At 39.2% G+C, this 15,364-nt stretch overlaps 2 protein-coding genes across 2 annotated transcripts in view; both read right to left on the bottom strand.

The window, feature by feature from the left end:
• The window catches only part of LOC310991891 (uncharacterized protein), a gene marked incomplete at its 3' end in the record, with an annotated part of 147,902 nt that overhangs the window by 27,623 nt on the left and 104,915 nt on the right, over positions 1–15,364 (bottom strand). The window lies entirely within an intron of this gene.
• On the bottom strand, positions 5,303–8,286 carry LOC310991834 (GTPase IMAP family member 8-like; the record flags this gene model as incomplete). The annotated part of the gene is made up of 2 exons (XM_083979765.1): positions 6,346–8,286; positions 5,303–5,309 (listed from the first exon to the last, which is right to left on the bottom strand). The coding sequence occupies exons 1-2, from the start codon at positions 7,884–7,886 to the stop codon at positions 5,303–5,305; spliced, it is 1,548 nt and encodes a 515-aa protein (XP_083835891.1). The 5' UTR covers positions 7,887–8,286.

Here is a 15,364-nt window from a genome sequence, read left to right as displayed (position 1 = left end):
AATATCATAATCATGAACATATTGAAATCTGATGAACGTGAATTCTAGGTATGTCGGTACTCTTCCTCCTGTTTTTAACTGGAATCTTATGTGAGGGAATAAGACTCATGTGCTACTGATCAGAGGTAAAATCATTAAAAAACTAAACCATTACAAGGTTGCAGAGAAACCACTTTGACAATTCTTCAGTTAAAACATTCCCTTGGATTCTCCTTAAATACAAAGCCCTCTATTTCAGCACAACGGCCACCACTCCATTAAATGTCCCTCAACTTAATCAGCCTGCAGTAAAAGTAATTATTCACATCTGCCTGTATTGACCAGAAATAAAGCACTGATATAAAGTTTTGAGGTATGCCTTAGGACCACACCCAACCTGCATTTTGATTTTCACACAACTGACAAATGACTTTCTCTTGCAACTTACCACGTCATACTGCAGCAAAATGTGTCTACATAAAATACAGCTAAAATACTCTATTGGTAAAGTACTAAAAACTGACATAGAGCCGTTTTCTGATCAGTCCGTGAAGTAACATCCTCAAATTGAATCTAAATGCTCACCTGTGGTTGATCAATAATCCCTTCTTGAGGTCAGTTTGCATTCACCTGCTTTGAAATAATCACGTTGTCCGTTCATTCAGTTACAAGGTTGATGTACTTCATCTTTACTCTTTATGTTATGAAGTTATTGTTCATGTTTCTTCCCCGCAGCTTCATGTGTTGTTGCGCCATCAGTCCACGCCCATGCTGAAAGTGAAATTCTACACCTACCTACCTGAGAAGGGTGTAATGAAATGAAATAAAAGAAGAACCAACTGTGGCAAATAGTCTATTAATATTTTTTCATTCCCCCTTCACAAAATTGTCACTGATGACCTAAATATTTTCATAAACAAAGATTTCCGTTAAATGACGATTTCCGAACTATAGGCCTAATGACTTTTGATTATGCATAAAACATTAAGACGGAGCTTTAGCTTACATCTGTGAAGCACTGACAGACGAGACATGTGTCATATAGATTGTAATTTGAACAGACATCACCTTGATGAACTTATCTATCTATCTAGATCTATCTATCTATCTATCTATGGGAGTCTTATATTAAACCGAAGTTGGTTTTAGTTATAACCCGTGTGTATCACAATAACTTAATTCTTCTTCAGATAAACCAACATTAATAGAAAAAGTGTACACAAACAAACAAAACATAACAAGAACTACAATGTGTGGAGCTTATTTCATTATGTTAGAGCTCCATCTGCTGCAAACCAAGAGACAATGCAGCTCAGTGTAGCTACAGACACCACTTAAATATGAGGAAAAGCATAAAAAACAGTAAAGGTACAAAGCAATAAAAGTGACCAAAAAAAAAAACCTAAAGCGTAGAAAGCAATAAGACAAAAAACAACTACAAGAGTGATGTTGTGATGTTGACAAAGAAACTGCTGCAGGTAAGCAATAAGAGACAGAAATTGTCCACCAAAAGGATGAAAGAACATAATTAAAAAAGCATTATGACATATAGAAGAGACACAAAATGACGACAGGGAAAAACACACACAAAAAAACACAGAGAAGTAAATAAGACTCACCAGACTCAGTTGGACACAGCCTGAACTCCACTCCACTCACTTTCATTCTGGATGTTTGCTTCCTGCGGTCCATTGCCTTTAATAGACCATAAACCCATCAACATACGCAGAGACACAGACCTAACTTATATTCACTGTTCACATCATTACATCCTGAGTGAAAATGGTCATCAACCTGAGTAAGAGGTGGAGCTGGGGGAGCAGAGACCGCGGTGTTTGCCGCTTAAATTAATAATATGGCGAGCAAAGCAAACTCTCCCGTTACCATCATTAGCCATACTCACAGGCTTAGCTAGTTAACGAGCTAACGTTAAGCTATCTAGCAGATGTAAATGGGCTCACACATTGATACATTAGAAGTGTCAAAGTAATAAAATGATACTATAATTTCACTCACCCTCAACACTGGAGAACAGCAACGAGCCACACTGTCTGAAATCCTCCAAAAGACACCGACAACAACGAGCTCAGCAACAACACTACAGCCATGTTCAGCTAAAGAGTCACCAAGCGGACAGGTAACGGCTTTCAAACTGTCGCGGCAGTCACCTGTCAATCAAAGCGGCCACGCCCACAATGACGTTTACACTCTAGGGTTGACTTCATAGGTTGACTTGCATCTCTTCTCTTGTTCATGTCATTGATGATGAATTTAAATAAAGATTTGAGTTAAAAAAAAATCTCTTCTCTTGTTCACTCCAACAAAGATATAGTAAACTAGATAGCCTATCACAGATTATTTTGCTCCACAATCACAGAAATGTAATCCGAGCCAAACAGATCCACAGTGAAGGGTTAGAGCAGCCTTGCCTCCATGTGTGTTATTTAGTAGAGACCCACGATTCACACTATACCTAATAGTCAGACATTAACACAACCACAAAAACATCAGAATGTAGCGTTCTATTGCTTCTTTCTTGTTTAACTGCTGCAGAAATGCAGACAGACGTTTTCAGAGATAGGCCTATAGACATTTCCATGTAGGCCATACATAGACTTTTTAGCTTAGCTTCTTGATTTTCTCTTGTCTTTAGCCTAATTTAACTAGGATTTATTCATTGATTGCACCTTGAATTTACATTTTTTCCTTAGATTTCAGAATCCCATGAGAAGCTCCCACCTGCAAGTAAACGTTTAACTGCTGCAGTCAAGCCTCCACTTCATCACGGATCTATTACATCTTAGATCCATGAGATAGGATACATCCATGAATATGCTCCACAAAAAATACAGTTGAGCTATCACCGGCATTGTAGATTTTCAAAGGAAAACCACTCATTTTACTTATTTTCTCTGTGTTCCCAGTAAATTCAGATTTAGTATATTAAAGGAGCATTAACGCAAATCCAAATTCTTAATTCGGCCACTAGATGGAGCCAGTGGCGGAGCATATCAGATATAAACAAGTGGGCCATCTATTTATACATAGACTTTTTATCTTAGCTTCTTGATTTTCTCTTGTCTTTGGCCTAATTGAACTAGGATTTATTCATTGATTGCAACTTGAATTTACATTTTTTCCTTAGTGATGAAAAACCATAGGTAATTTCTCAGTTTGTAGAGTGAACAGGCAGTCCATCTGTTCATTCATTCACGAGTGTCGGGAACGCAACGGAGGAGAGAAGGAGAGGATGAATCGGTGCCAAATAAAATAAATTTTACCTCAGAGAATTTCCATAAATCTGTTTTTTGTTTGTTGTTGTGTTTTTTTTAGCTGTCTGATCACAGTGAAACAAATGAAACCAATTTACTTCCGTGCGTTTGTTGTGAATATAGGCTATGTGTTAAAGCATCCCTCCTCGTGACAGGCTTACAGCAGTCTAGACATGCAGGAAAGAGCGCCTAAACTAAACACTGAACAATATGAGCAAAGAGTCTAAGCAACAGAAACCAGTCTAACCAATTTAACCAGGTTAACTTTATTCTTTTTAAAAGTTAAGATCTCAAGGTATGCAAAAAACAATGAGACATGAAGTCCCCGAGAAGCATCTGTTCATGTTACAATATCATAAGTTGTATTAAGTATTTATAATTAAAAAAAAAACCCAATAATGATAATGATAAAGTAGTCCACGATAATGGCAAACACAGTAGTAGAAATGACAAAACTATATAAGTCTAACACATGAATCACCCAGCAATATGTCTACATTTGGTCTGAAATAAGTATTTTCTAATAGTCTTTAAGTGCTTAACTGAAGGCAACTGGACTTCTTGATTGATTGAATACATTTCACCTCATCAAAAGGCTTCTTGAGTTCTGCTAACAATAGCAAGAGAAAGTCAATAAAGTCAGTAATCAGCAGTAGGGTTGTTGGGATTAAAATAATTGACATACCATTTCATTTCATCAAGACATTCACAAAAAGAAAGAAAACAAATGATAAATCTGAACTGACATCAATCTATTCCTGCTCACCTCTCATTTATAGGTTATTCTTAGAAACACTGACACCCAGTGGTGAACATGAAAACTGTATGGTCTTTTTACCAACACAACCATGTAGAAATTAGTAGACATCCTGCTTGTGCTTGTGTTGTTACCTAATGACAAAATGTACAAAAAGCATCAAAGCATCAGTTCTGGTCTCAAGATATGGTCAAGGTGGCTTTTTATATACATAAGGTTGAGTCATTCTGAACAAGTAAAAGTCATAATGCATAAATCTATCTAAAAGTAAAACATTGACATCATCACTATGCTTAAACCAATATTCACACTCTTTTGTTTTGCATGCCATTAACCAAAGTAGCTGTCTGAAAAAATGTAAGAAACTGAAACAATGTTTTTGTTAGTAATATTTAACCAATACATACAAATATAACTTATCTACAACATTGATTTATACAAAGGTTTCACCTCTAGACCTTTATTCCCATGAACTTCTGTTACTGACCCTCTGTCTCTGATGGCCAGTGGTGTGTGGTCAACATGTATCTTTCTCTGAGGTCAATGACATCACCTTCCAGTGTTTGGGGAAAGCTTCTTGGTATATTCTGCTGCCGACAGCACCATCTCATCACTGAAAACTGTTTCAGTGTGACTGAGGAGATCCGCACTGTTGTAGTGATGGAAGTTTTAGGAGGTTGAGAACCTGGCTGCAGAGGAAGGTGTGTAAGCCAGGCTGGCTCAGGCTCATCTTTTGGGGGGGGGGGGGTCTAAAGCTTTTTTTTAAGCTTTAGATCGACAAACACCACCACAGCTCAGTGGAGGACAGATTTTAGAGGTGTCTTCGGTTGAAAGGTTGGGAGGTAAGGAAACTGTAGGGCTGCTAAAAGATGTATTGCAATACCAGTGCCTAAGAACTTCTTGATGACAAATGGGAGACAATGACAATAAACTTCTGGCTGTTATGTGAGGGTTCTTCCAACCTCTTCCTCACACTATCAGAAGTCACCTGCAGAATGCCCTTCACTTGACTAATTACAAACATTATTCAGTTATATAATAGCAAAAAAAAATGTAGGCTATGAATAAAAAGAAACATAATATTCTAAAGTATAATAGTAACCATATATATCAACATTTTGAATTAAAACAAAACACGAATAAATTCCACTAAAGCACACAAAACTCCTCACAGCTTCCTTTAACTCTCTGTGTGTGAAAATAAAATCTTAAATTGTTCAGCCCTAAGCAAAATTACGGCATTTTCAAACTCATTTAAAGCAAACTAACTACATCATTTCTCCTTAGCTGAACTTTAGACACTGGTTGACCAGAACAATATGAGAATATGAGACACTGTAGTTATAAGAACCATGAGTGAATATTACTGATGGGTAAAAATATGCTTAATGTGTAAATAAAACATTTAATTCAATCTTTTTATTTTGATACTAGAATCGGAAAGGAGAAACCTCTGGTGTTGTTGCATCTCATAAAATGCTACATTTCTCCTCTTTCCACACATCCGTTTTCCTCACATGTTCCTTTATCAAGTTGTTGATTTCTTCCTCATGTTTTGTCTTTAGATCATCAATTGCTTTCTTCTGATCTCCTTTGTTTTTAGTTGAAACTTTATTTTTCAGCTCTCTCATTTCTTGTTCTTGCTTTTGCTTCTGTTCCTCAAACTGTTTCTTGAATGTTTTATCTTTCATCAACTGTTCAATCCACAAGTCTCTGTTTTTCTCTAATTTTGTCATGATACTAGCAAAGTCCTTTTCATATTTATTTTTGAACTCATTGACTTCTTCAGCTCTCGCCCTGGCCTCTGATTCATATTTGTTTTTAATATTCACAATCTCTCTGGTGTGTTCTCTTAACTGTTTTCGCTGCATTTCTTCCTGTTCTTTTCTTTTCTTATCCTCTTTTATTCTTTTGCTATTTTCTTCCTCCTTTGCCTTCTCATACTCCTCTTGGAGTTTTTGAAGTTTTTCTTTTTCCTCCTTTTCTCTCTGTTTTTGCTGATTCTCCCAATCTTCTCGTTGTTTTATCATCTCTTCTTGTTCTTTTCTCATCTCTTCTCTGCTCTTTTCCAGCTCTGCATCAGTTTTCTCCTTTGACTCTGATTCAGCTTTTATCTTTTCCTCCAAACATTGAAGTTTCTGTTCCCACTCCTTTGCTTTGGTTTCCTCTTCATCCCTCCACCTCTTTTCCTCATCCTTTCTCTTTTCCTCTTCTCTTTTTCTTTTCGCACACTCCTTTTTGATGTTTTCCTCTTTTTTCTCAAGTTGTTTCTCTCTCTCCTTTCTCTCCTCCTCCATCTTTGCTGTCTGTTCTGACATTTTTATTTTTATTTCTTGCATTTGTTCCTCATGCTTTCTTTCCAGTTCCTCCTTCTCTTTCTGCATCTCTTCTTCTTTTTCCTTCAAGACCCTCCTAAACTCATTTTGTATGGCTGCCTCAGCCTCTTGCAGCAGTTCATTTGTGTAGTATTTGCCACCATTTTTCTTTATCATTGTCTCAACCATGGTCAACAGTTCAGTGACTTGTTGACGGTTTTTAGGATTATTATTGTTGAACAAATGGTATCTGTTTCCACAGTCACGAATCAGTTTTTTGGCTGAGTCATCACACTCATCTATGAAATCCTGAAATGACTGATCTTGGAAATGGTCTCCTCCTGTGAATATGATGACTATGAAATCAGTCAACTTCTTCCCAAAATACTTCTTGATCAGCTCCACAGATTCTTGTTCCGCCTTGTCAAAGCGTCTGGTGTCCATCACCAGTAAGAAGACATGAGGTCCAGGAGCCAACATGTTGATGCATTTCACAAGCTCCTCCTCAACCTCTTCACTGGACAGAGTTGTGTCAAACAAGCCGGGGGTGTCGACCACAACAACAGGTCGTCCATTTATCTCTCTAGCTGCTTTTTCACAACATTTGGTGACTGACTTTGGGCTGCGTTTAGAATTAAAATGTTCTTTACCTAAAATGGTGTTTCCAGTTGAGCTCTTCCCAGTGCCAGTCCGACCAATCAGAACCATCCTGAGAGGCTCTATGCTCTGATTATGATTTTCTTCTTCTTTCCTACTCTTCTGTCTCACATCCAGATGCTCAGGTCTGAGTCTTGTAACCCTCTCCATCTGAGCCCTGGTGAACATGTCCTTTGTGAAGCATTTGGATCCTTCAACACTCATCTTGTCCACAGTGTCCAACAGCTCAGGGATCTGCTGTTTGTCCTTGATGTTGACAACAACAGATCTTCCTCCACAGCTCTGACAGAGCTCCTGGATGTCTATGTTATCTCTAACAAAGTTAACAACAGCTGGAGCTGTAGGATCTGACTCCACAGTGAACAGGATCATGAAGTCATTGACTCTGCAGCTGAAAGTGTTCTGGATGGTCTTTAACTCTCCTTTGTCTTCATCAGTGAGGTGACCCACAGGTAGGACCAGGATGAAGCCATGGACGCCCTCAGGATCACAGAGGGAGATACACCTGAGTGATTCCTCCATCACTTCCTCCTGAGGTTTTCCATACAAGGCAGGAAGCTCCACCAGGGAAACCTGACGTCCACACACCTCTCCCTGATGTTTAACACACTCTGATGAGCTGGAGACTGAATGAAGCTCTGTCTGACCTAAAATGGCCTCAGCTGCTGAAGTCTTCCCTGCTCCTCTCCTCCCACACAGAACCAGGTTTAGAGCTGCTTTCATGGGTTTAGACTTTGGCGTCTTAGTTAAACCTGAATCATCAAAATCATCACAGCTCACATGTCCATTGTTTTCCTTCACAATTCGACCCATTCTTGTTAACAGCTGTGGAAGTTCAAGGTTCTCCTGCTTCAAGTATCTGTATCTACAGATTCTGATCATGTGTTTTAATGGTGGACGGTTCATGTAGTTTTCACCTGAACTCTCCTCTCTGGGTGTTGATATCAGTATCAGTGAATGATCAAATGATTGATCACTGAAGAGTCTCAGGACTCTGTAGAGCCTCAGTTTCTGTTCCTCAGTGAAGTCTTCAGGCTGTAGAACCAGCAGGAACACATGAGGTCCAGGATCAGAGAGACTCACACAGTCCTTTATAAACTCTGTCAGTTTGTCTTCAGAGATGTTTGGATGCAGCAGATCTGGAGTGTTGATGAGGACTATTTGTTTCTCCTTCCACCATCCACTGACTCTCTGACAACAGTCTGGTTCTTCCTCAGTGCTGAACTTGGTCTCTCTCAGTATGAAGTTCCCCACTGAACTCCTCTCAGACCAGCTGTTCCCCAGCAGAACAACCCTCAGCTCAGACACTGAAGAGAAAAGAAAATGAATTCTGTCAATGGCAGCAACAAAAGGTTTTTTAATAGTGCAATGTGTGTACAGTAAATCAGCTTATATACGATGACATTGTAATGTTAAGTCACCTCTGTGTGTTGTCTTCTTCTTCTTTTTTTTCTTTTTTTTTTACAGTGTTAAACATTTAATTTGTGTAAGAATCAAGATGGATCCATGTATACCTCATGTTTAATATTATCTTATATCCTATCTCTAAATGTTTGTACTTTGATGTACATTCATACATGTAATCACTCTCAAAAACGTTGCTACATTTTTTCTCTCCACCCTTACCTCTGATGCAGATACTGCTTGGATTACGAATGACAAAATACAGTTATCAATATAAGAAAAATAAGCTCCAAAATCTTGAGACAAACACCAAACACTGTCAGTGCAGTTTGACTCACTGTCAGGTGGCAGGTAAGGAAAGCTGCTGCAGCGCTTCAGAGTGTCAGATTCTTCTTTAACTATAAGGATATGAAAATAGACAGATTAAATGTTTCATTATTTATTTTACGTGTAACCTACTGTAGCACTACCAATGGCATCATGGAAAACTAGAATTGCTGAAGATACCTACTAAGCAGTACTGATATTACTTAAAGCAGAAGTGAGTGATCCGGTCGTTTTCGCTAATGCTGCGTTCCAGGCAGGCTTTTTAAATCGTAAATTACAGCTTCAAGTCACAACTTACGACTTTGTAGCGTTCCAGGCAACCCACTCGTGTTTTTCCGACCTGTTTTACCGGTGAAAGTCACTATAACGGCCACTCGTAACTTCCGACCGGTGAACTCGTACCAGATCGAACTGGTACCACTTCACGGTCGGAAAAATACGAGTTTCCTTGAACGCACCATAACAGTCCTCGTCGCAACGTCACCACATTCACGGCGTTCCTTGGCTGCACACACAGCCCTGCATGCCGTTCTCTCTCCTCATTGGATAAAAACTGTAGGATACGATAAATGTTTTCTCCTCGGCTCAGAGCAGAGCAGAGGGACTGAGAGACCCGTGTTTCAGTCCAAACACTCTATGTAAGTGATTGCTGTCGGAAGATATAACTATTTAAGACTTATATTAACACAAATATATCACTCACTTCTGCTTTAATGACTGTTTAAATAGAGTATAGTAAAGATTATTTCAATTCTCAGAGAGACTGATATCTCATGCAGTTTAACTCACAGTTAGGACGGATGTAGTCAGGGCTGCTGCTGCGCTTCTGGGAGATTAATTTATAATCATCTACAAAACCACAGAAAATCCCCCCCAAAAATCAAAATCATTAAGTCAGTATCAATGTGCTGATTTGAGTAGACAAAATGCAGAAATTGCTGTTCTATAGGTCTCAGTGATGGTTCACTTGGGTTTAGTCTTGCAGATTATTTTAAATTCACTTCATGAGTTCATTGTGTGGAATGGATCAAATCATTATCCAACAAAGGGAAGTATAAACACATCTATGATGAAACTTGCTCCGGGTATCAGATCCATGATCTACGGAAGCCGTTAAGGGACATAGATACATACATTTTAATTCCTCCGTTGTCCTGTGATAACGAGATATTTTTCCTCTGTTTTCCCGAGATAACAAGATAATTAATTTTTTTAAGTATATTTTTTGGCTTTTTTGCCTTTATTTGATAGCACATATGGAGATAGACAGGAAAGGGGCAGGCAGAGAGAGGGGGAATGACATGCAGGAAAGGTCTACCTGACGCGGGATTCGAACCAGGGACGCGTGCGTTGAGGACTGTAGCCTCTACATGGGGCGGCCGCTTTAACCACTGCGCCACACACCGCCCCAACAAGATAACTAATTTTAAAGAATAAAGCCTAGTTCTCTGTTTGTGTTTTGTGCAAGGAATGAATTAATATTAACAGCTGTCAGCTCGCTTGATGGCTTGCTAGTGAGAAAACTAGGCTTAACGTTATCTACATTGGTCTTCAAGGAGACGTCAGTCAGCATGACATGTCACATGTGTTGGAAATCTCAAGCCTATCACATTTCATTCATTATCTCTCAAATTAATTATCTTGTTACCTCGGGAAAACGGAGGAAATATGTATGTATGGCCCTTTGAGCTTCCGTAATGATTAATGCACACTGAGAGGACAATAATTGTATTCTGTTTGTTACCAACTGACCTTCTTTAATTTTTTCATGTTTGTTTTAATCTTCAGGTGTTGAGGGAGTCTGGGTGTTTCAGGTGTCTAGAAACGAGTGTGAAATAAAATATGATGCTTCACTGACTTACCTGCTGCAGCCATCTCTGTTGAAGACATCAGGACCAACTCGGCTGGAGGGAACAGGAACAAGTTTAGTTTCTGTAACACTCAAATCTGTTATTCACACACTTGGACACATCAACATTTACCAAGTTTTCAGTTTTTACGGATGCATGGTCGGCCTTAGCCTCGTAAACCAGCCTCTCGCGGAAATGCATTTCATTTCATTTCTGAGGGAGAGTCTGGCCTCATCCCCTTTGTAAGCGTTTGGGGTGGGCGGGAGCTGGGTGGGAGTAGTAGCGTTGACAGACAACCCCATTCAGCCAATCAGCAAGTTGGTGTAGTGACGGGGCTTTGCACCATGTTGGTCCCTGATTGGCCAACGTGCTGTGTCAATCACAGCGGGCAACGCTGATTGGCTCGGCCTTCTGAGGGTTTCAGGCCAAACGCTTACAACGGGGATGAGGCCAGACTCTCCCTCAGAAATGAAATGAATTGCATTTCCGGGAGAGGCTGGTTTACGAGGCTAGGTTGGCCTGATATTGGCTGAAAATTATCGGCCAAAATACACATTTAAGTCCGACAATGACATCACTGGAAGCTAACTATAATTAGCCAGCATCGCCTTGATTGGGGAGCATACATCAGTCCGCCTGCCCAAAAGTCAGACGGATCATTTCTCCGACTACCCATTCTACAGTGTTAAGGTTAGGTTTAGGGTAAGGTTAAGGGTTAGGGCTACTTAAGTGGGAGAAGTGGGAGGTCGGACTAATGGACGCAAAAATAAAGAAATGTATGGTCGGAGAAATGGGTAGTCGGACAGACGTCATGCGCCCGCCTTGATTTGGCTCATTTTCAGTCCGTTACCTGAGATGATTTGAAACAATCTTCATTTTTGAAGAGTCATAAACTGTTCTTCTTGTTGTGATTACAGTGGTGCCAGTTTTATTATTTGGTTAAAGGTAGGTTTGGTGATCCTGGTTCCAGCAGGCCGCATTTTGAAAATACACAGACAAACGTCCCAGCCTACGGAAGAATATTGCATTCATTTGAGTAATTGATTTTTGGTTTGTTTTTCGGGGTAATTATTTCTGTTTTTCTGAGTAATTTATTCATTTTTTAATATTTTTTCTGTCAAATTTTTTTCTTCCGACTTAAGATATCAGAATCCCATGAGAAGCTCCCACCTGCAAGTAACATTTAACTGCTGCAGTCCACTTCATCACGGATCTATTACATCTTATATCCATGATAGGATACAGCCATGGATATGCTCCACAAAAAATACAGTCAAGCTATCACTGGCATTGTAGATTTTCAAAGGAAAACCACTCATTTTACTTATTTTCTCTGTGTTCCCAGTAAATTCAGATAACTACCTGTTATTACAGAACACCACCTCAGAGAGTCACTAAAATATCAGAGCAGTCTGATGTAGCACCTTTATTTTGAAATCAGTCCTTACGTTACTTGCATGTGGGAGCTTCTCACAGGATTTTGAATCCCCCCCACGAAAAACAGAAAAAAAAATTGTAAGAAAAACTGGGGAAAAAATTGTCAGAAGAAAAGAAAAAAATATTCAAAAAAACTGGATTTTTTTTATTTATTCAAGGGAATGCAATAGGTTCTGTACCAGCCCCTCTCCTCAGACTTCTCTCTGAAGCCTGCAAAGCACAGGAGCAGGCAGGGAGGGAGGGACAGAGGCAGCTTGAGAGGCAGCTTGACTAACACATCAAGATCCAGTCATCTGGAATGTCACGTTAAAGATGATCGGATGGTGTTTTTCCAGCCTTGTTCGTTCCACAAGTGTCTTTTTTCATTTTTGTGAAAATCATTAAATTACTTGGTTGCAATTGGGTGTGGAGAGGATTTAAAGCAATTCAGTAAAAAATGCCACAGAGTAAGATCCCCAACCCTACCTTTAAGTCAGACACAGAGCAGCTATAATGTTAAATTCATCTACATCTACAGCCTTTCTTAACCTCAGGTGTTACTACAAATGTTATCAATTATCGGCATAGGTTAGAAGCAGGAAGTTATCAGTATTTGTGGTAAAAAAAAAAATTTAAAAAAAGGATCAGTGAATAAGATTCGACTTGGCTTTTCATTATAAAATGACAGTTCCACTAGCCTATTTGTAACATAAATCACATTTAAACTAGGCTACTACTAAAAAACAAACAAACAAAAAAACATGCAACACTAGGCCAGCCGAACAGGCTACGAAGGAGTATTAGGGCCAACCAAAAAAAAAAAAAAAAGCCAGCCAAAAAAAAAAAAAATCGGGGAAAAGGGGGAAAAAGCAGGCAAAAAAAAAAAATCGGCCCAAGAAAAAAAAAAAAGCCAGGCGAAAAAAAAAAAAATCCAGCACCAAAAAAAAAAAAAAAAACCAGGCGAAAAAAAAAAAAACCAGCACAAAAAAAAAAAAACCAGGCGAAAAAAAAAAAAAATGCAGAGGCTTGACCACGTACCACAACAAAGCGACAAGCGACTGACTGCTCTATGACAGCAGCAGAGTGACAGACAGGCTCTTGTAGTAGTATTTGTAAATACTATAAATACTACAGGAGAGGAGGAGAGGAGATAGGCCTATCCTGTAGTAGCCTATTTGTATTTGTGAATACTACAGGAGGAGGCAGAGACCTGGATCGCGGTGGTCCAGTCACGGAGGTGTCTCCAGTTCACGTTTAGTCACGCTAAACGTTAGCTCATATAACGTCTCTATGTAACTTATAAATGATTGTGTGTGTGTGTTTGTGTGGGGGGCAGCCATAGATATGGGGGACAGCAATGAAGAACATGCATTGCTGATTGCTGTACGTTAGCAGCAGGGGTTGGTCGATTCTGGCCTACCGCTTAAGTTTTCTTGTTTTCATTGTCATACTCCGGCATTGAGTCAAAGTTAATCGGCTTTATTGTTCACTTTTATGGCGCTGCAGAGTTTGGCAGCCTGTCTGTCACTCTGCTGCTGTCATAGAGCAGTCAGTCGCTTGTCGCTTTGTTGTGGTACGGTCAAGCCTCTGCATTTATTTTATTTTTTTTCCGCCTGTTTTTTTTTTTTTTTTGTGCTGGATTTTTTTTTTTTTCGCCTGGTTTTTTTTTTTTTTGTGCTGGATTTTTTTTTTTCGCCTGTTTTTTTTTTTTTTTGGGTGCTGGCTTTTTTTTTTTTTCGCCTGGCTTTTTTTTTTGTGCCGGATTTTTTTTCTTTTTGGCTGATTTTTTTTTTTTCTTGGGCCGATTTTTTTTTTGCCTGCTTTTTCCCCCTTTTCCCCGATTTTTTTTTTTTTGGCTGGCTTTTTTTTTTTTTTTTTGTTGGCCCTAATACTCCTTCGTAACAGGCTCATAGCCAGCAGGACTGCAGTCATAAATACTTTGTCTCAGACGTGCGCCATCTTTGGGTGTTGGCTTCTTGTTAGTTACTGTTACTTATTTGCAGTTGAAGTGTTTCCTGCCCTGATCATGATTTATGTAGGCCTAACTCTTCTTCCTGCTTCTAACCACTGAAATACCAAATCACTAGTGCTGTTTTGCTATCCTACTGATCCTACGGGGAAAAGCCGATTTAAGCGTGACCAACTTAAGAAGTAGCCTAGGACACAAAAAAAAATCACGGATTTTCATCCTAAACAAATTTGAGATTTGAGATAGATTAAAACAATCCACATTTCCTCCGCGAAAGGTAATCGCCTCAAATCACCGCAAATGAATTACTATCATTGACCTGAAACCCTCGACGCGTTCAAGAACGAGCATTTATTTCTATCACAATTTCATATCAGTTACGTTTCCCGATTGTCTCCTGCAGACGCCATCACAGTAAAAAAAAAATCCAGTCCACAGACAGAGAACACATGAGTGACTCATCAGATGTAGAAATTAGATTAACAAATGCACCTACCTGCAGATGATCAATAATCCGTCTCTAACGTCAGTCTTTCTCCTGCTTTGATTTTAATTGAAGTTGTTCAAGTTGCTTCGACATCCGAACTTCATGTTGTAACCAGTCCGACTCCAATCCGAAAGTGAAAGTTATCTATTGACTACAATTTATTTGACTAGAAGCTGCTAAGATCTAAATATATTTACACGTGTACATCCCGTTTCATAAATATCCCCATCCCTCTGACGTGAAGTTTAGCCTACTACAAATAAAAAACAAACAAACAAAAAAACAGCTCAGGTAAACATTCATGAGGCACGGAAAAATTAAAAATCAAGTCTGAAACGAGAAAGCTTCTAACTGATTGTGATTTGAACACATTGAGCCGGGCAGGAAATATTTTAAAGTTGTGCAGCAAATACTGTGTTAAAGTTGTTACAGACTCTGCAGACAGCAACAAACCACCTGTTTGAACAAGCGCTGACGTGTGGAGCTCTTTTCATTATGTTAGAGCTCCACCTGCTGGACGCAGCGAGGCATCAGACAGTCAGCTCACTGCACAGACAACACTCAAACAAGTATTAACAAGTTACATACTGAAACATTTTGCTCTTACCTTATTAGCATGACAGGATAACAGGGAACCCAGCAGCCCACAGGTTCAGACAGCTCCAGGGCTTCAGCCACAGAGACACAAAGCAGCAGACTAAGAAATAAGAAACAGAAGAACTACAAAGCAACGCAAAGTGACAACAAAAAACAACAGAAAACAAATCAAAACTGGCCATAAAGAGACTGAAAGAAAAAGTGAGTGTCATAACTACACCACAAGAGCCATAAGAGGAATTTGGTGGTACGGATGGCCAAGGAAGAGGGGGAGGTACGGGAAGGGGAAGAATATTATTATTTTTCTTTTCTTTAAAAAAAAAAAAAATCTAAT

The sequence above is a fragment of the Trachurus trachurus genome (genome assembly GCF_905171665.1).
Source record: "Trachurus trachurus genome assembly, chromosome: 9".
Classification (NCBI taxonomy): domain Eukaryota; kingdom Metazoa; phylum Chordata; class Actinopteri; order Carangiformes; family Carangidae; genus Trachurus; species Trachurus trachurus.
The sequence above is the reverse complement of the archived record's forward strand: the minus strand, read 5'-3'. Positions and strand labels throughout refer to the sequence as shown.